The sequence below is a fragment of the Salmo salar genome, chromosome ssa02 (assembly GCF_905237065.1).
Source record: "Salmo salar chromosome ssa02, Ssal_v3.1, whole genome shotgun sequence".
Classification (NCBI taxonomy): Eukaryota; Metazoa; Chordata; class Actinopteri; order Salmoniformes; family Salmonidae; genus Salmo; species Salmo salar.
The window spans coordinates 14,089,710-14,111,904 of record NC_059443.1 but is presented as its reverse complement, the minus strand read 5'-3'; the positions used below and the strand labels follow the sequence as shown (position 1 = coordinate 14,111,904).

Here is a 22,195-nt window from a genome sequence, read left to right as displayed (position 1 = left end):
GGTGCTAGCCACATCAGGACTAAGTTATGGGGAGAGGGTGCTAGCCACATCAGGACTAAGTTATGGGGAGAGGGTGCTAGCCACATCAGGACTAAGTTATGGGGAGAGGGTGCTAGAGCATCAAGACTAAGTTATGGGAAGAGGGTGCTAGCCACATCAGGACTAAGTTATGGGGAGAGGGTGCTAGCCACATCAGGACTAAGTTATGGGGAGAGGGTGCTAGCCACATCAGGACTAAGTTATGGGGAGAGGGTGCTAGCCACATCAGGACTAAGTTATGGGGAGAGGGTGCTAGAGCATCAGGACTAAGTTATGGGGAGAGGGTGCTAGCCACATCAGGACTAAGTTATGGGGAGAGGGTGCTAGCCACATCAGGACTAAGTTATGGGGAGAGGGTCCTAGCCACATCAGGACTAAGTTATGGGGAGAGGGTGCTAGCCACATCAGGACTAAGTTATGGGGAGAGGGTTCTAGAGCATCATAACCTACAGCTAGGTTTAAATGGTTATTGATATTCTACACAAAATAACATGTAAAGTGCCATTATTGTCACCATAAATGGCTGCATTACTTTATGAAAACATGCATGGCATCATAAAGTCACAGATTTTACATTGACAACATTATAACCCAACTCTAAATAATGGATTCATAATCATGGTATGCTTATTCAATGGTTGCCACCAGAGATACCATAAAAATGCTTTTCAACTTGAGAAAAAGGCTGAGAGACACTGATAGCTGTCAGTACCACTCTAAAGGGCAATACATCTCCACATCCTTTCTTGGAACTTTCCCCCTTTCATCTTCACACAGGAGAGAGGACTTGATTGGCTGTATGTCTGTCTGTCTTCACACAGGAGAGAGGATTTGATTGGCTGTCTGTCTGTCTCTCTCCACACAGGAGAGAGGACTTGATTGGCTCTATGTCTGTCTGTCTTCACACAGGAGAGAGGACTTGATTGGCTGTATGTCTGTCTGTCTTCACACAGGAGAGAGGACTTGATTGACTGTCTGTCTGTCTGTCTGTCTGTCTGTCTGTCTGTCTGTCTGTCTGTCTGTCTGTCTGTCTGTCTGTCTGTCTGTCTGTCTTCACACAGGAGAGAGGTCTTGATTAACTGTCTGTCTGTCTTCACAGAGGAGAGAGGACTTGATTAACTGTCTGTCTGTCTTCACACAGAAGAGAGGACTTGATTGTCTGTCTGTCTGTCTGTCTGTCTGTCTGTCTGTCTGTCTGTCTGTCTGTCTGTCTGTCTGTCTGTCTGTCTGTCTGTCTTCACACAGGAGAGAGGACTTGATTAACCTGTCAAGGTATAGGGGGCAGTATTTTCAATTTCGGATGAAAAGCGTGCCCAGAGTAAACTGCTTAATACTCGGGCCCAGAGTGAAATATTTGCATATTATTAGTAGATTTGGATAGAAAACACTCAGAAGTTTCTAAAACTGTTTGAATGATGTCTGTGAGTATAACAGAACTCATATGGCAGGCAAAAACCTGAGAAAAATCCAACCAGGAAGTGTGGAAATCTGAGAATTGTAGTTCTTCTTTTGAATCTCTATCGAAACTACAGTGTCTGTGGGGTCACGTTGCACTTCCTAAGGCTTCCATTGGCTGTCAACAGCCTTCAGAAAGTTTTTCCATCATTCTCCTGTTACTGGGCAGAGAATAGGAGCTCAGTCAATGAGTGGACTGCCTATGGACAAAGAACTTGGTGATGCGCGAGCCCGACAGCGCGCCCCTCCTTCTTTTTCTTCTTGAATGAATACGCTATTGGAATATTATCAACGTTTTATGTTAAAAAATACCCTAAGGATTGATTGTAAACAACGTTTGACATGTTTCTACGAACGGTAATGGAACTATTTGACTTTTCGTCTCTGGTACTGGGCTCGCACGTTATGCCTTTGGATAGTGATCTGAACGCACGAACAAAACGGAGGTATTTGGACATAAATATGGATTATTTCGAACAAAAATAACATTTCTTGTGGAAGTAGGAGTCCTCGGAGTTCATTCTGATGAAGATCAGCAAAGGTAAGAGAATATTTATAATACTAATTCAGAGTTTTGTTGATGCCAGAACTTGGCGGGTAGCTGTATAGCTTGCTTCGATGGCTGAGCTATGTACTCAGAATATTGAACAATGTGCTTTCTCCGTACAGTTATTTTGAAATCTGACAAAGCGGTTGCATCAAGGAGTAGTGTATCTATAATTCTTTCAATAACTGTTGTAAATTTTATCAACGTTTATGATGAGTATCTTTGTAAATTGATGTGCACATTCACCGGAAGTTTTGGTGGGAATATATTTTCTGAACTTCACGCGCCAATGTAAAATGCTGTTTTTGAATATAAATATGAACTTTATCGAAGGAAACATACATGTATTGTATAACATGAAGTCCTATGAGTGCCATCTGATGAAGATCATCAAAGGTTAGTGAATATTTTAGCTGTACTTTTGGTTTTTGTGATGCATGTCCTCACTTGGAAAATGGCTGTGTGGATTTTCTTGTGAAGTTTATGTCCTAACATAATCTAATTTTATGCTTTCGCCATAAAGCCTTTTTGAAATCGGACAATGTGGTTAGATTAACAAGAGTCTTATCTTTAAAATGGTGTAAAATAGTTGATTGTTTGAGAAAATGAAATTATGAGATTTTTGCTGTTTTGTATTTCGCGCCATGCTATTTCACTGGCTGTTGAATAGTGTGGGACGGTCACGTCCCACCTAGCCCAGAGAAGTTAACTGTCTGTCTTCACACAGGAGAGAGAACTTGATTAACTGTCTGTCTGTCTTCACACAGGAGAGAGGACTTGATTGACTGTCTATCTGTCTTCACACAGGAGAGAGGACTTGATTGACTGTCTGCCTGTCTTCACACAGGAGAGAGGATTTGATTGTCTGTCTGTCTGTCTGTCTGTCTGTCTGTCTGTCTGTCTGTCTGTCTGTCTGTCTGTCTGTCTGTCTGTCTGTCTGTCTGTCTGTCTGTCTGTCTGTCTGTCTGTCTGTCTGTCTGTCTCAGTCTTCAAGTGGCAGGGAGAAGTAATTCAAGTAGCAGGGAGAAGTAATTCAAGTAGCTCCAGAGCTTGCATACACCGACACACACTCATGCAAGCACACATGCACACACACGCGGACGCATGCACACACACACACACACACACACAGACTTCACCTGTCCATAGGTATGACAGAGGGTTTCTGAGGTCAGGGTGTCCCCTTCCTCTCTTTCCTCCTCCTCTTCATCAGTGCAGGACTCAAATCCATCCATGTAATAATACACCTCTGCAGTCTGAGGGTCCTCTGGGATCTCTACACACACACACACACACACACACACACACACACACACACACACACACACACACACACACACACACACACACACACACACACATAAACACACACACACACACACACACACACACACACACACACACACACACACACACACACACACACACACAGTGGGGAACAAACAAAACAAAATAAGTGACGCAATGTAGGGAGAATACAGAGAGATGGATCATGGATAATACAAGCCTGATTGGTTCAAAACACTGAAGCAAAGATAACACAAGACTAACACTATGGGGGCCATTTTCTTCACGGAGAACAGTATTGAAATGTAGGGTGTAGATAATTTTCCCTCTCCAGAGCACGTTGGACGACACACATATACTCTCGCTCTCTCTCTCTCTCTCTCTCTCTCTCTCTCTCTCTCTCTCTCTCTCTCTCTCTCTCTCTCTCTCTCTCTCTCTCTCTCTCTACCTCTCTCTACCTCTCACTTTCTTTCTCTGAGATATTTCCAGCAGTTGTGTGCTGGTGCTGGTGTGGGTTGGGGGAGTGTTAAGGAAAAAGCTGTGGTGGATGTCTGTGCTACTGGGAACATCCCTCTCTTGAACACTTCCATTTTCTCACATAGTGCTCTGCACCTGAGCACCAGCCTGTCCAGGGACTCCTCTCCATGGAGTGAAGTAGCGAGGGAGGGGGGAAGAGAAAGGGTGCGGAGAAAGAACAAGAGAAAGAGATAGGAAAGGAAGAGAGTGACAGCTGTATGGCGTTGAGTTACTTTTGCAGCAGCTTACTGTCTGCCTGAATGAGAGGGAAACGGGTAGAGAGAGAGTGAGAAAAGAGAGATAGAGACAGAAAAATAGAAAGACAGAGAGCACTGAGGAGCGAGACAGAGAAAGAAAATGTGTGGAAGAGAGTGGAAATCACTTTCATTTCATTTCCAATAATTGTTTATTTCCTATCTACCACAGAAGCCTGTAATATACAGTGTTGACTGGTATTGGAGACAAAAGTTCAATTTCAAACCGGGACTATCTCCATGTCACGACTTCCGCCGAAGTCGGTCCCTCTCCTTGTTCAGGCGGCGTTCGGCGGTCGACGTCACCTGCCTTCTAGCCATCGCCGATCCACTTTTCATTTTCCATTTGTTTTGTCTTTGTCTTACACACCTGGTTTCAATCCCCCAATTACCTGTTCCTTATGTAACCCTCTGTTCTCCCATGTTTGTTTGTGAGTGATTGTTTCTATGTAGGAAGGTCCGTTATTGTGGGTTCTGTTTTTGTATTGCATTGATTATATGTTGAGTAAAATCCGGTTATTTACTCATATCTGCTGTCCTGTGCCTGACTCCTATACACCAGCTACACACAGACTTCCTAACAGAATCACTCACCCGAAAGAATGGAGTCAGCAGGAGCAGACGCCCTCCCTTCAGCGATATAGGACCGCGTCCAGCAGCCATGGATCGCGTGCTGCAGAAGATGGATCGTTGGGAGAGAGGAGGAGGTCGTCCAGCGTCTCCACCAGCCCCACTACAGCAGGTCCACCCCTCCATTCACCCGGTTCCAGCGGGATCCGGCTCGCGCTCCCGAGGGAGTATGATGGGACGGCTGCCGGATGCCAGGGGTTCCTACTCCAGCTTGAGCTTGAGCTCTACCTGGCGCCCGTCCACCCGGCTCCTTCGGGACGTGAGAGCATGTCCGCCCTCATCTCCTGCCTCTCAGGCAAAGCCCTGGAGTGGGCCAAAGCCGAATGGAGTGAGGGAGACGCGGCGTTGGACCATTACGCAGAGTTCACCCGCCGCTTTCGGGCAGTTTTCGACCACCCGATTGAGGGTAGAGCGGTGGGTGAACGACTGTTCCACCTAAGGCAGGGGACGAGGAGCGCGCAGGATTTTGCATTGGACTTCCGGACCCTGGCCACCAGTGCGGATGGAATGACAGGTCCCTGATCGATCACTACCGGTGCAGTCTGCGCGAGGACGTCCGTCGGGAGTTGGCCTGCCGAGACACCACCCTCACGTTGGACCAGCTGGTGGACCTGTCCATCCGGCTGGACAACCTGCTGACTGCCCGCGGACGTCCGGATTGGGGCCTGTCAGTTCCATCCCATGGAGCTGGGAGGTGCTGCGCTTAGGGCGACCGGAGGAGGGGCCATTCCCTGCACCATCTGTGGCCGCAGAGGGCACACTGCTGGTCAGTGCTGGGGGGGGTTCCTCAGGGAGTCGAGACAGCAGGCAGGGTACTATCGTGTCACCCCAGGTGAGTCAGCACCAGGCTCACCCAGAGCCCCCTGTTGCTCACATGTATATGTTTATTTCATTTCCTGAGTTTTCCCCGCATTCCCAGCATAAGGCGCTCGTGGATTCAGGCGCAGCTGGGAATTTTACTGACCATTCATTTGCCCATAGTTTAGGGATCCCCCTTGTTCCTGTGGATATGCCCTTCCCTGTGCACACCCTAGATAGTCGACTATTAGGGTCAGGGCTGATTAGGGAGGCCACCGCTCCACTAGACATGGTTACGCAGGAGGGTCATAAGGAGAGACTCGGTCTCTTCCTTACTGATTCTCCTGCATTTCCGGTGGTGCTGGGCCTACCCTGGTTGGCCTGTCATGACCCCACTATTTCGTGGCAACAGAGGGCTTTCAAGGGGTAGTCATGAGAGTGCTCAGGGAGGTGTGTCGGGGTTTCCATCGGTGCGACTAAATCTCCTGGTAGATGCAGCACTTCCCAGGAGTCACGTGTATCCTGTCACAGGAGGAGACAGTGGCTATGGAAACATATGTCTCTGAATCCCTGGGGCAGGGATACATTCGGCCCTCCACTTCACCTGCCTCCTCGAGTTTATTTTTTGTGAAGAAGAAGGATGGGGATCTGCGCCCGTGTATTGACTATCGAGGTATCAATCAGATCACTGTGAGGTACAGCTACCCGCTGCCTCTCATCGCCAGTGCGATCGAGTCAGTGCACGGGGCGCGCTTCTTCACAAAATTGGATCTCAGGAGCGCTTACAACCTGGTGCGTATCCGGGAGGGGGACGAGTGGAAGACAGTATTTAGTACCACCTCTGGGCACTATGAGTACCTCGTCATGCCGTACGGGTTGATGAATGCTCCATCAGCCTTCCAGGCCTTTGTTGATGAGATTTTCCAGGACCTGCACGGGCAGGGTGTAGTGGTGTATATCGACGACATTCTGATATACTCCGCTACGCGCGCCGAGTATGTGTCCCTGGTGCGCAGGGTGCTTGGTCGACTGTTGGAGCATGACCTGTACGTCAAGGCTGAGAAATGTCTGTTCTTCCAACAGTCCGTCTCCTTCCTAGGGTACCGCATTTTAACTTCAGGGGTGGAGATGGAGTGACTGCATTTCAGCCGTGCGTAATTGGCCGACTCCCACCACGATAAAGGAATTGCAGCGGTTTCTAGGGTTTGCCAACTACTACTGGAGGTTTATCCAGGGTTTTGGTCAGGTAGCAGCTCCCATTACCTCACTGCTGAAGGGGGAACCGGTGCGGCTGCAGTGGTCGGCTGAGGCGGACAGGGCTTTTGGTCACCTGAAGGCTCTGTTTACCTCGACTCCCGTGCTGGCTAATCCGGATCCCTCTTTGGCGTTCATAGTGGAGGTGGACGCGTCCGAGGCTGGGATAGGAGCCGTGCTCTCTCAGCGCTCGGGCACGCCACCAAAGCTCCGCCCCGTGCATTCTATTCGAAGAAGCTCAGCCCGGCGGAGCGAAAATATGATGTGAGGGACTGGGAGCTGTTGGCTGTTGTCAAGGCTCTGAAGGCGTGGAGACATTGGCTTGAGGGGGCTAAACACCCTTTTCTCATCTGGACTGACCACCGCAATCTGGAGTACATCCGGGTGGCGAGGAGACTGAACCCTCGCCAGGCAAGGTGGGCCATGTTCTTTGCCCGTTTTGTTTTCACTCTGTCCTACAGACCAGGTTCCCAGAACGCTAAGGCAGACGCACTGTCCCGGATGTATGACACAGAGGAGCGGTCCATGGATCACACTCCCATACTTCCGGCCTCTTGCCTGGTGGCACCGGTGGTGTGGGAGTTGGACGCGGACAGCAGAGTGGGCGTTACGCACAGAGCCCACTCTGCTGTCCGCGACCGTTTGATCTATTGGGCCCACACGTCACCCTCCTCTGGTCACCCTGGCATCAGTCGGACGGTGCGTTGCCTTAGTGGGAAGTACTGGTCGTCCACCTTGGCCAAGGACGTGAGGGTTTATGTTTCCTCCTGCTTGGTGTGCGCCCAGTGCAAGGCTCCCAGGCACCTGCCCAGAGGGAAGTTACAACCCCTACCCGTTCCACAACGGCGTGGTCGCACCTGTCGGTGGACTTCCTGACAGATCTTCCTCCATCACAGGGCAACACCACGATCCTGGTCGTTGTGGATCGGTTTTCTAAGTCCTGCCGTCTTCTCCCTTTGCCCAGTCTCCCTACGGCCCTACAGACTGCGGAGGCCCTGTTCATGCACGTCGTCCGGCACTACAGGGTGCCTGAGGATATAGTCTCTGATCGGGGTCCCCAGTTCACGTCCAGGGTCTGGAGAGCGTTCATGGAACGTCTGGGGATCTCGGTCAGTCTCACCTCAGGTTTTCACCCCGAGAGTAACGGGCAGGTGGAGAGAGTAAATCAGGATGTGGGTAGGTTTCTGCGGTCATATTGCCAGGACCGGCCGGGGGAGTGGGCGGCATTCATCCCCTGGGCAGAGATGGCCCAAAACTCACTCCGCCACTCCTCCACTAACCTCTCTCCTTTCCAGTGCGTACTGGGGTATCAGCCAGTTCTGGCACCGTGGCATCAGAGCCAGATCGAAGCTCCTGCGGTGGACGAATGGTTTAAGCACTCGGAGGAGACCTGGGAGGCTGCCCATGTGCACCTGCAATGGGCCATGAGGCGGCAGAAGGCGAGCGCCGACCGCCACCGCAGTGAGGCCCTGGTGTTCGCACCGGGGGACCGGGTCTGGCTCTCGACCCAAAACCTGCCCCTCCGCCTGCCCTGCCGGAAGCTGGGTCCGCGGTTTGTGGGGCCATTCAAAGTCCTGAGGAGACTGAACAAGGTATGCTACAGGTTACAGCTTCCCCCAGATTACCGTATTAATCCCTCGTTCCATGTGTCTCTCCTCAGGCCGGTGGTGGCTGGTCCACTCAAGGAGTGTGAGGTGTGGGAGGTTCCTCCACCCCCTCTGGACATCGAGGGGGCCCCGGCGTATGCTGTTCGAGTCATACTGGACTCGAGGCGTCGGGCGAGGGGCCTTCAGTACCTCGTAGAGTGGGAGGGGTACAGTCCGGAGGAAAGATGCTGGGTGTCGGTGGAGGACGTCTTGGACCCTTCGTTGCTGCGGGAGTTCCACCGTCTCCATCCGGATCGCCCTGCGCCTCGTCCTCCGGGTCGTCTCCGAGGTCGGTGTCAGCGCGCTGCTGGAGCCGCGCATCAAGAGGGGGTACTGTCACGACTTCCGCCGAAGTCGGTCCCTCTCCTTGTTCGGGCGGTGTTCGGCGGTCGACGTCACCGGCCTTCTAGCCATCGCCAATCTACTTTTAATTTTCCATTTGTTTTGTCTTTGTCTTACACACCTGGTTTCAATCCCCCAATTACCTGTTCATTATTTAACCCTCTGTTCCCCCATGTTTGTTTGTGAGTGATTGTTTCTATGTAGGAAGGTCCGTTATTGTGGGCTCTGTTTTTGTAATGCATTGATTATATGTTGAGTAAAATACGTGTTTTACTCATATCTGCTGTCCTGCGCCTGACTCCTATACACCAGCTACACACAAACTTCCTTACACTCCAATAGAAAACGGTACACTTTCCAAAGACTTATCCTTAATCCTTCAAGACAAAACCATATCTTCTGAGAAATATGGCCACTAAAAATGGGGGAAGCAGATAAAGAGACAGATGGAATGAAATGGAGATAAAGTGACAGAAGGAATGAAATGGAGATAAAGAGACAGAAGGAATGAAATGGAGATAAAGCGACAGAAGGAATGAAATGGAGATAAAGAGACAGAAGGAATGAAATGGAGATAAAGAGACAGGAATGAAATGGAGATAAAGAGACAGAAGGAATGAAATGGAGATAAAGAGACAGGAATGAAATGGAGATAAAGAGACAGGAATGAAATTCAGATAAAGAGACAGGAATGAAATTCAGATAAAGAGACAGAAATGAAATGGAGATAAAGAGACAGGAATGAAATGGAGATAAAGAGACAGGGAATGAAATTGAGATAAAGAGGCAGAAAGAGGGAATGAAATGGAGAAAAAAAACAAGCGGTCTCTAAAAATTGACCAAAGTATCATAAAGGAACCAGGTAAATAATGATGTCTCAGTCAAGTCATACAACTACAGTACAACACAATACCCTGATTACATCACACAAACTATAAGCCTCCTAAAAGCCTTCCCCTTTGTGGCTTTCTTAGAGTGAGTCCAACAGAGCCTGAAGCAGATCAGATCAGTGACCTATGACCAGGCATCCCACAGTCCAACCAGCCGGCAGACTCTCCACGACAGAGAATGACACACAACTGCACACGCAAACACACACACACCCTGTCTGTCTGGTGCTTATAACCTGATGTCGATTTCTGTCAGTGGTTTCTGTCCCATCTCACCTGATTCAGTGCTTTATTGATTTTAATTCATGTTAATACCAGACCAGAATAATCACTTATGCAAACAAGCTCTAACAGTTTTTTGCAATCCAGAATGTTTCATTCATGTGCCCTCCGCTGCCCCAGGTATCATTCATCTTGGCCACCTGCACCAGCAGTACCACGGCCAAGGTTACAGAGGGCCAGGTACTCCCATCAGTCAATCTATCCTCCCTCCCTGTCCAACAGACTCTGCAACTTTCTGAGACCGACTGCAAAGAGTTCTGAGACTTTGAAAAAGTGCTTCACTGGGCAAATTGGGACTGTCAGAGAGAGACAGAGAGAGAGAGAGAGAGAGAGAGAGAGAGAGAGAGAGAGAGAGAGAGAGAGAGAGAGAGTGAGAGAGAGAGAGAGAGAGAGAGAGACCTCTGTCATCTGACCTCAAACTCAGATAATATAATCTTCTTTCAGCCCTATATCCTACCACACTGTGTTGAAACCTGTGAGCATGTTGCATCTGGGGCTGCCTGTGGCTCTCAGTGATACTGTATGTTTATTTATACTAAGGACAGAGGTCATCGGCATGCATAATTCAATGTTTATTTCCTAATTCATTTTAGTCTAATACTTGCCTTTATTCCCCAGTGAGGCTGCTTGAGGTATGTTTAATGTCAGACCATGTCTACAGTTGAAAGGGGAAAGGGGGCAATGGGCCATTGAGATTTGGTTTAATGTGGTTTAGTAAAAATAACAAAGCACTTTTCTCTTGTCTTTCTTATTTGCATGTGTGCTCCTTGAGGGTGTGTGTGTGTGTGTGTGTGTGTGTGTGTGTGTGTGTGTGTGTGTGTGTGTGTGTGTGTGTGTGTGTGTGTGTGTGTGTGTGTGTGTGTGTGTGTGTGTGTGTGTGTGTGTGTGTGTGAGTGTGCACCTTGAGGGGGTGAGTGGGTGTGTGTAGTACAATAACAGTGGTGGCTTGTGACACTATAAATGGGGAGGACGGGCTGGAACAGAATAAATGCATCCATTACTATGAGCCATCCTCTATGTTACACTCTCTCCTGCACACTGTGTGATGCATGTTCACTCTGCTCCTCAGCCTTTGATGATACTGCCTGGGCTGCTTTACATTATGGCTGGTCTGTCAGAGTAGGAGAGGTTTCATGCCACCAGGGGCTCCCAGCCGAGATGAGGGAATCTGGGGCATTGGAGATCTGAGGGACCCCCTGGATCTCCCACTATGGGGGTCCCACAGTGAAGTGGAAGTGGAGCGAGTGTTAAGCAGGGGGTTGGTCTATGGGTTTGGACATTCATCAAGGAATATTGGATATTTAATAGTCATTTAAATTAATGACGGATTCCAACGTGAATTGCAGACATTATTTTCAACTGAAATCACTTGTCCACTTATAGACTTGAGTTTAAACTTACCCGGGCCTCGTCGACCTTCCCTACAATGGGAGGCGTGACAATGGCGTGATTTTGGAGGAATAGCAACACGAGACTAAACTGACCCCAACCCTGAAGGGCACTACAGCTGCAACAGTATAACCGTTGTTGAAGTCCTATTTTCTTATTCTTACATCCTGGTCTTCACCGATCTCAGAGGATTGGGTGAAGGGCCGGCCCTGATTGGGTGTGTGATTGGGCACAGGGCCGGCCCTGATTGGGCGTGTGATTGGGCGCAGGTGTGCGTGTGTGTGTGTGTGTGTGCGTGTGTATTCCTCCAAAGTGCCTGAGTGTTGTTAAATAGAAAAATAAAATTTGGCGAGATTCAAGCACACGATACATTTTAAGGTGGTCTTGGATAAATGGGAACAGATTTTTATTTGCCAAAGTAACATTTTCATCAGGGTTTACATAAGGTTTAATTTCAACAAACATTTCTGCAGTTGCTACATACAGTACATTTTATAAATGAATGGTATCCATTGATTCTTGAAGAATACAGTGGGGCAAAAAAGTATTTAGTCAGCCACCAATTGTGCAAGTTCTCCCACTTAAAAAGATGAGAGAGGCCTGTAATTTTCATCATAGGTACACGTCAACTATGACAGACAAAATGAGAAAAAAAACTTGCACAATTGGTGGCTGACTAAATACTTTTTTGCCCCACTGTATAACTTAGAAATGCATCATGATCTTAGTTTAACTGTCGTACCCCATCAGAACACTAAATATAAGCTTGTTTTACTCCCACGTTTGTAAACAAAGTCAATATAAACAAAACTGTATAGCCTCAAAACATGGTTACAACTATAATTTTGATATCATGGATGATCAGTCCTTGCATCCATATCCCTGTCTATGAATTTGAGAGTGGTTATTTTTCTCCAGCCCCATCCCTCAGCTTTTTACTGAAACAGTGGCGGGGAGATGTACTGCAGGCCAACCAAGATGTACTGCAGGCTAACCAAGATGTAATGCAGGCCAACCAAGATGTACTGCAGGCCAACCAAGATGTACTGCAGGCTAACCAAGATGTACTGCAGGCCAACCAAGATGTACTGCAGGCTAACCAAGATGTACTGCAGGCTAACCAAGATGTACTGCAGGCTAACCAAGATGTAATGCAGGCCAACCAAGATGTACTGCAGGCTAACCAAGATGTACTGCAGGCTAACCAAGATGTACTGCAGGCCAACCAAGATGTACTGCAGGCCAACCAAGATGTACTGCAGGCCAACCAAGACGTACTGCAGGCCAACCAAGACGTACTGCAAGCTAACCAAGATGTACTGCAGACCAAACAGGATGTACTGCAGACCAAACAAGATGTACTGCAGGCCAACCAAGATGTACTGCAGGCCAACCAAGATGTACTGCAGGCTAACCAAGATGTACTGCAGGCCAACCAAAATGTACTGCAGGCCAACCAAGATGTACTGCAGGCCAACCAAGATGTACTGCAGGCTAACCAAGATGTACTACAGGCCAACCAAGATGTTTATTTTATTTTATTTATTTATTTCACCTTTATTTAACCAGGTAGGCAAGTTGAGAACAAGTTCTCATTTACAATTGCGACCTGGCCAAGATAAAGCAAAGCAGTTCGACAACATACAAAAACACAGAGTTACACATGGAGTAAAACAACATACAATCAATGATGCAGTAGAAAAAAAAAAAAAAAAAGATTATATACAATGTGAGCAAATGATGTGAGATAAGGGAGGTAAAGGCAAAAAAATGCCATGGTGGCAAAGTAAATAAAGTATAGCAAGAAAAACATGTACTGCAGGCCAACCAAGATGTATTGCATAAAAACATGATCTTATAGTAGGTCATCGTTAACAGAAATAAAAGGTACAAGAAGAAAGTATACTCACCACGTCCCACTGGCTCAGACATTCGCATCTTGTCCTGCTGCTGCCTTCCCATTGGCTGTGAACAACCCAGCGACCGGTAGTTCTCAGATGGGATTGGTGCAGTCTGGTGGACTGCATCTCCTGCACTCTCCTATTGGGTGGAAGTGATGGAGTTTTCAATTCAATTAGTCATAAGTATATATTTAATTTTTTAACAAGACAATTTTTTTTTGTATTTTTAGGGGGAGTTTCAATTATGAAGCGAGTGATTGGCTAATGAGACCATAAGGGAATACCAAACGAGGTTCACGGAGAAGGGACACCCTTAGTGTTTAATTTAACTCAGGCCAAAGAACCGGCTACTAATTTCACTTAAACAATTAGTTAATTCAAGTAATTAAAGTCGTAGAGGGTAAAAACTAAACATTTTTCATCCAATTACAGTGAGGGAAAAAAGTATTTGATCCCCTGCTGATTTTGTACGTTTGCCCACTGACAAAGAAATGATCAGTCTATAATTTTAATGGTAGGTTTATTTGAACAGTGAGAGACAGAATAACAACAACAAAAAATCCAGAAAAACACATGTCAAAAATGTTAGAAAATGACTTCCATTTTAATGAGGGAAATAAGTATTTGACCCCTCTGCAAAACATGACTTAGTACTTGGTGGCAAAACCCTTGTTGGAAATCACAGAGGTCAGACGTTTCTTGTACTTGGTCACCAGGTTTGCACACATCTCAGGAGGGATTTTGTCCCACTCCTCTTTGCAGATCTTCTCCAAGTCATTAAGGTTTCGAGGCTGACGTTTGGCAACTCGAACCTTCAGCTCCCTCCACAAATTTTCTATGGGATTAAGGTCTAGAGACTGGCTAGGCCACTCCAGGACCGTAATGTGCTTCTTCTTGAGCCACTCCTTTGTTGCCTTGGCCGTGTGTTTTGGGTCATTGTCATGCTGGAATACCCATCCACAACCCATTTTCAATGCCCTGGCTGAGGGAAGGAGGTTCTCACCCAAGATTTGACGGTACATGGCTCCGTCCATCGTCCCTTTGATGCGGTGAAGTTGTCTTGTCCCCTTAGCAGAAAAACACCCCCAAAGCATAATGTTTCCACCTCCATGTTTGACGGTGGGGATGGTGTTCTTGTGGTCATAGGCAGCATTCCTCCTCCTCCAAACACGGCGAGTTGAGTTGATGCCAAAGAGCTCCATTTTGGTCTCACATGACCACAACACTTTCACCCAGTTGTCCTCTGAATCATTCAGATGTTCATTGGCAAACTTCAGACGGGCATGTATATGTACTTTCTTGAGCAGGGAGACCTTGCGGGCGCTGCAGGATTTCAGTCCTTCACGGCATAGTGTGTTACCAATTGTTTTCTTGGTGACTATGGTCCCAGCTGCCTTGAGATCATTGACAAGATCCTCCCGTGTAGTTCTGGGCTGATTCCTCACCGTTCTCATGATCATTGCAACTCCACGAGGTGAGATGTTACATGGAGCCCCAGGCCGAGGGAGATTGACAGTTCATTTGTGTTTCTTCCATTTGCGAATAATCGCACCAACTGTTGTCACCTTCTCACCAAGCTGCTTGGTGATGGTCTTGTAGCCCATTCCAGCCTTGTGTAGGTCTACAATCTTGTCCCTGACATCCTTGGAGAGCTCTTTGGTCTTGGCCATAGTGGAGAGTTTGGAATCTGATTGATTGATTGCTTCTGTGGACAGGTGTCTTTTATACAGGTAACAAGCTGAGATTAGGAGCACTCCCTTTAAGAGTATGCTCCTAATCTCAGCTCATTACCTGTATAAAAGACACCTGGGAGCCAGAAATCTTTCTGATTGAGAGCGGATCAAATACTTATTTCCCTCATTAAAATGCAAATCAATTTATAACATTTTTGACATGCTTTTTCCTAGATTTTTGTTGTTGTTATTCTGTCTCTCACTGTTCAAATAAACCTACCATTAAAATTATAGACTGATCATTTCTTTGTCAGTGGGCAAACGTACAAAATCAGCAGGGGATCAAATACTTTTTTTCCCTCACTGTATATGCATTATTTCCTAAGAGAGCTTTTCATTCAACTTTTAGAATTGTCTCTCTTACATTCAAGACGTCCAAACTGACTTTCTCGAAATGGAGGCTCCTCAGCTCCTGCATTCGGAAGTGGTTTTCCTGGTATTTCTCCTCAGCAAGTCTCCTGTAGTGTTACATTATATTATAAACTGGCTGGTTCAAGCCCTGAATGCTGATTGGCTGACAGCCATGGTATATCAGATTGTATACCACTTGTATGACAAAACATTTATTTTTACTGCTCTAATTACATTGGTAACCAGTTCATAATAGCAATAAGGCACCTCGGGGGTTTGTGGTATATGGCCAATATACCACGGCTAAGGGCTGTATCCAGGCACTCCGCGTTGCGTCCCGCTTAAGAACAGCCCTTAGCCGTGGTATATTGGCCATATATACCACACCCCCCGTGCCTTATATCTTAATATACAGGTAACTGCCAAAATAATGGAAACACTTGAGATCATGAGGGATACAAAGTTTAATGAAAGCAGGTGCTTCCAAACAGGTATGGTTCCTGAGTTAAACATCCTTAGGGTCATGTATAAAAAATAATTTTGTCTACCATGGCTATTCCCCCATAGGATGACAATGCCCCCATCCATAGGACACAAGTGGTCACTAAATGATTTGATGAGCATGAAAACGATGTAAACCATATGCCATGGCCGTCTCAGTCACCAGATCTCAACCCAATTGAACACTTATAGGAGATTCTGGAGCGGAGCCTGAGACAGCGTTTTCCACCACCATCAACAAAACACCAAATGATGGAATTTCTCATGGAGGAATGGTGTCGCATCCCTCCAATTGAGTTCCAGACACTTGTAGAATCTATGCCAAGGTGCATTGAAGCGGTTCTGGCTCGTGGTGCCCAATGCCTTATTATGACACTATGTTGGGGTTTCCTTTATCTTGGCAGTTACCTGTAGATGAATGATGCAACACAGTATAAAAGTGAGATGGCAGTGGGTTATGTTGATCATTAAGACTAGGAGGTCATAACACTGTAGTTATCAACCAGAAACAACAGAGTGTGGGAAAGAGAGGGAAAGAGGGAGAGAGAGGAGGAAGGACATAGGTAGAGAGAAAGAGAAAATGAGAGAAAGAAACAAAACAGGTAGACAGAGACCCACAGAGAGAGAGAGAGAGAGAGAGAGAGAGAGAGAGAGAGAGAGAGAGAGACGAGAGAGAGAGAGAGAGAGAGAGAGAGAGAGAGAGAGAGAGAGAGAGAGAGAGAGAGAGAGAGAGAGAGAGAGAGAGAGAGAGAGAGCCACACACAAAGAAGAGAGAGAGAGAGACAGAGAGAGAGAGCGAGAGAGAGAGAGAGAGAGAGAGAGAGAGACAGGGAGAGAGAGAGAGAGAGAGAGAGAGAGAGAGAGAGAGAGAGAGAAAGTGAGAGGCAGAAGAGGGAGAGAGAGGGAGGGGAGAGAGGGGAGAGAGGAGAGGAGGAGAGAGAGAGAGAGAGAGAGAGAGAGAGAGAGAGAGCCACACACAAAGAAGAGAGAGAGAGAGACAGAGAGAGAGAGCGAGAGAGAGAGAGAGAGAGAGAGAGAGAGAGACAGGGAGAGAGAGAGAGAGAGAGAGAGAGAGAGAGAGAGAGAGAGAGAGAGAAAGTGAGAGGCAGAAGAGGGAGAGAGAGGGAGGGGAGAGAGGGGAGAGAGGAGAGGAGGAGAGAGAGAAGGTCATGGCTTGTATAATATATAAAAGTTGGAACTCCATAGAGCACATCAATAGCCCTGTTGCCTGGCCCGTTGTCCTTCCCATCCACCACCCCTCTGTCGCTCTCAGTACCGTTCCCTGTAGACACGTCTCCAACACAGTTCAGCCCAAGGAAACTAGGGCAGGGGAGAATGCATTTACACAAATCTCTCTTCATCTTTAAAAGGAACCCAGCCAAGCATCAGCCCCAGGAGAATCCCAACGGGACCTCACGGGCTCTATACTGTTCATGGACCAAATGACTGTGGTGTGGGCTGTGTGTGTGTGTGTGTGTGTGTGTGTGTGTGTGTGTGTGTGTGTGTGTGTGTGTGTGTGTGTGTGTGTGTGTGTGTGTGTGTGTGTGTGTGTGTGTGTGTGTGTGTGTGTGTGTGTGTGTGTACATGTGCGTGCGTGTGTGTGTATGTGCGGGTGTCCTACCTAAGCCTCCTGGCCTTGTCGTCGGCAGCCTGCAACTTCCTCAGCCTCATTCTCTCCCTGGGGGTCATTCTGTCTAGCTCTGACTTCTCCCTCAGTGTCTGAAGGTGCACCTTTCTCTGCCTGTCCAAAGGGCAAAGGTCAAAGGGCAACGGTCAGAGGTTGGGAGGGCTGGAGCGTTGGCGAGTAAGATAGGTCAGAGGTCAGATACTCCTACACACAATTACCTCTGCACTGTTAAAAACAATTGCTGCCTTAATGGGATTTTGAATTTACCATGGCAAAAAGAGATACTGTGCACAGTAAATACCTCAGTGTGGTGGATTTGATTGAATTCTAGCGTTTACCTTTTGTAGGTCACTTCCTATGTGAATGTAAATACTTCTTTCATCATGTAATGTATGTAACAAGGTCATTTAGAGTGAGATGGGCTGTAATCAGATATAAACAATATACATATGAAAGAGACGATCTAATCAAGAGGAATATTAATTGGAGACCCTGATTCAGATATGTCTCCCACTGTCCTCTAACCATAACTTAAACCCTAACCATAAGCCTAAACCTAACCGAAAGCCTAACCCTCAACCTAGCTCCATGTCCACATCCTGGTTCAACCCTAATCTTAGACCCAAACCTAAACCTAGCTCCATGTCCACATCCTGGTTCAACCCTAACCTTAGACCCAAACCTAAACCTAGCTCCATGTCCACATCCTGGTTCAACCCTAACCTTAGACCCAAACCTAAACCTAGCTCCATGTCCACATCCTAGTTCAACCCTAACCTTACACCCAACCCTAATCCTAGCTCCATGTCCACATCCTGGTTCAACCCTAACCTTGGACCCAAACCTAAACCTAGCTCCATGTCCACATCCTGGTTCAACCCTAACCTTAGACCCAACCTTTACCCTAGCTCCATGTCCACATCCTAGTTCAACCCTAACCTTAGACCCAAACCTAAACCTAGCTCCATGTCCACATCCTAGTTCAACCCTAACCTTGGACCCAACCCTAAACCTAGCTCCATGTCCACATCCTGGTTCAACCCTAACCTTAGAACAACCCTAAACCTAGTTCCATGTCCACATCCTGGTTCAAGCCTAACCTTAGACCCAACCCTAAACCTAGCTCCATGTCCACATCCTGGTTCAACCCTAACCTTAGACCCAACCCTTTCCCTAGCTTCATGTCCACATCCTGGTTCAACCCTAACCTTAGACCCAACCCTTTCCCTAGCTTCATGTTCACATCCTGGTTCAACCCTAACCTTAGACCCAACCTTTACCCTAGCTTCATGTCCACATCCTGGTTCAACCCTAACCTTAGACCCAACCTTTACCCTAGCTTCATGTCCAAATCCTGGTTCACACCTAACCTTGGACCCAACCTTTACCCTAGCTCCATGTCCACATCCTGGTTCAACCCTAACCTTAGACCCAAACCTAAACCTAGCTCCATGTCCACATCCTAGTTCAACCCTAACCTTGGACCCAACCCTAAACCTAGCTCCATGTCCACATCCTGGTTCAACCCTAACCTTAGAACAACCCTAAACCTAGTTCCATGTCCACATCCTAGTTCAAGCCTAACCTTAGACCCAACCCTAAACCTAGCTCCATGTCCACATCCTGGTTCAACCCTAACCTTAGACCCAACCCTTTCCCTAGCTTCATGTCCACATCCTGGTTCAACCCTAACCTTAGACCCAACCCTTTCCCTAGCTTCATGTTCACATCCTGGTTCAACCCTAACCTTAGACCCAACCTTTACCCTAGCTTCATGTCCACATCCTGGTTCAACCCTAACCTTAGACCCAACCTTTACCCTAGCTTCATGTCCAAATCCTGGTTCAACCCTAACCTTGGACCCAACCCTAAACCTAGCTCTATGTCCACATCCTGGTTCAACCCTAACCGTAGACCCAATGCTAAACCTAGCTCCATGTTGTCATGACGTTGGCCTCTTTTGGTACAGGGAGGACAGTTGACCCCTCCCTTTTGCACCCAATCGACCCTGTGTGTAAAGGGTCGTAAAAACTCTAAAATTCCAGGAGAGTCTCTGGCCACATGGCCCATAGAGAGACACAGGAAATTCTTCCAACTCATAGAATTGGAGGGCCAAGCGACATTTTGTGTTCTGGAGAAGGTATGGAAGATTGGTGAAGAATCCAGCTACGAACTGATCCGCTTGGTACAATTTTGTGATACTCAGAAGAGACAATATAGCCATATTACCATAAAACTGTTTATATAATAGACTTAGCTTAAGACTTGCATCATATGGGTGTATGGAATGTATTAATAAGGATAAAGCTTTTGTAAGACATTGAGATGCTATTGTACTGATGTAATGTGATAGAATTGTATTTCTGTAACCAAATCTAACTCAGTCATAGGCACGCCCCCAGGGACCCATACAGGACCAGGCGTCATTTGAGAAGCTGTTCTATGGGCACTATAAAACACCCCCTGATTTACATTTCCCCAGACCAGGCCTACACTCCGTTGGCTAATAGGTTTTACCTTCCAATTCCTCTACTGAAAGTGAACCATACCACGTGGTTAACTTTTAGACTATCGATACTGACAGAATAAGAACAAGTCTTTGATATTAATTATTAGTCTGCAGCTAAGTAAATTATATCATTGAACGCGAAGACCAACGAAACAACCATTCGATGACGACATTAATGAATGTCGCTCTGAAAGATCCATTCTAACCGAGAGAGAGAGAGAGAGAACGCGGACAAAACTTCCCAACAGAACCGAACTCTCCAACAAAGAACGACGACACACTGAGCGTAAATATATATTGATTGCAATTGTTCCCGAATGAGTGAGCCTTCAATTGTCAATTGTTCATATTAATGAACTCTGTGTAACTTCTGAGCCTGACCGTTTATGATCCATTGTTCAACAGGCCGACCTGCCTGTTTAGCCCACAAGGGCACATTCCGATACCAATCCTTTGTGATGATAATTACTGTTTGTATGTTTTTCTGTTAATTACTTAGTGTAGTAAATAAATGATTTTAAGACAATTGATGTATGGATGATTTTAGTAAAGACTGGGTTCGTGCAGATACAACAATTTACGACGTTTGGGATGAGACTGGACTAGAGGTAAATACACCATTGAAACTAGAAGATAATCGGCCTATACTATAATAGAATATAATATTATAGTACAGGAAAGTTATATTACGAAAATTATAGCTTTGTAATCTGAATATTCTCCTTGGTGCCCCGATCTCCTAGTTAATTACAATTAAACGATTAATCAGTTTAATCGCGTGATAATAATTACAGGGAGCTAATTGATAAACATATCTTCCATTTAATGGTACCCCCAAAGACACGACAATGTCCACATCCTGGTTCAACCCTAACCTTAGACCCAACCCTAAACCTAGCATCATGTCCACATCCCAGTTCAACCACAACCCTGGCTTCAACCACAACTCTAACTCTAACTATAAGGTGTGTAGAATTCCATTCGACAAGTCATCAGGGTTAGTATGTACAAAGTGGAATAACACGATCATGTCACTGACCAGTTAATAAGCATAACATCAGATCAGAGAATCATATCATGCATAATCCCAAATTAATCACAATTTCTCACAACCATATCGCATTGTCCACATGCTACCAAGGCACCTTGGCAAGTCATTACAGATGCAGTCTATCAGGTAACAAATGACATGATCGTGTCAATCCTAAAGAGATGGGTGTGGCTATTGCTAAGACCTAGACCTAATCTGGTCTTTCTCTGCAGCATGTTACACCTGGCTACTCTGACATACAGGAGAGTGTGTGGCCAGCTAAGCTAATGATGACAGGCACCTTCCCTGATTGGTGCCAGTTTGAATCAGTGACGGTCTGGTTTGTTTAAGAGACAGCTGCTACTAACTGTGCTTCCATGTCTGAGTGAGTGAGAAAATGTGAGTGTGAGGAAGTGAGAGAGAGAGGAGAGAGGACAGAGAAAGTGAGAGAGAGAGGAAGTGAGAGAGAAAGAGAGAGAAAGAGAGAGAGAGATAGAGAGATTGAGAGATAGAGAGAGAGAGAGAGAGAGAGGACAGACAGAGAGTGAGAGAGAGAGGAAGTGAGAGAGAAAGAGAGAGAAAGAGAGAGAGAGAGAGATAGAGAGATTGAGAGATAGAGAGATAGATAGATAGAGAGAGAGGACAGACAGAGAGTGAGAGAGGGGGGTTATGGAGAGGGACAGAGTATGGCAATATTAGTGTGTGTTTGGGTAAATGCTTAAAAATCCCTCTGTCCCGATGCAGCCACATTGCGCTAAGCTAAGGAGCCAGTGTTCATTCTTCATGTCTGAGGATGATAGTGGTGTGTAACTGCAGCCACGTAGCTCTAAACTGAGGAGCCAGTGTTCATTCTTCATGTCTGAGGATGATACTGGTGTGTAACTGCAGCCACGTAGCTCTAAACTGAGGAGCCAGTGTTCATTCTTCATGTCTGAGGATGATACTGGTGTGTAACTGCAGCCACGTAGCTCTAAACTGAGGAGCCAGTGTTCATTCTTCATGTCTGAGGATGATACTGGTGTGTAACTGCAGCCACGTAGCTCTAAACTGAGGAGCCAGTGTTCATTCTTCATGTCTGAGGATGATACTGGTGTGTAACTGCAGCCACGTAGCTCTAAACTGAGGAGCCAGTGTTCATTCTTCATGTCTGAGGATGATACTGGTGTGTAACTGCAGCCACGTAGCTCTAAACTGAGGAGCCAGTGTTCATTCTT

At 46.7% G+C, this 22,195-nt stretch overlaps 1 protein-coding gene across 2 annotated transcripts in view; it reads right to left on the bottom strand.

Annotated features, from left to right (window-relative positions):
• nek11 (NIMA-related kinase 11) overlaps positions 1-22,195 on the bottom strand; it is a 98,031-nt gene that overhangs the window by 36,582 nt on the left and 39,254 nt on the right. For both annotated transcript variants that reach the window (XM_045698340.1, XM_045698334.1), the window contains exons 10-13: positions 17,437-17,556; positions 15,328-15,421; positions 13,240-13,369; positions 3,181-3,317 (exon numbers count right to left, since the gene is read on the bottom strand). In XM_045698340.1, coding sequence (XP_045554296.1) covers positions 3,181-3,317; positions 13,240-13,369; positions 15,328-15,421; positions 17,437-17,556 — 481 coding nt within the window. The remainder of the gene's footprint in view (positions 1-3,180; positions 3,318-13,239; positions 13,370-15,327; positions 15,422-17,436; positions 17,557-22,195) is intronic.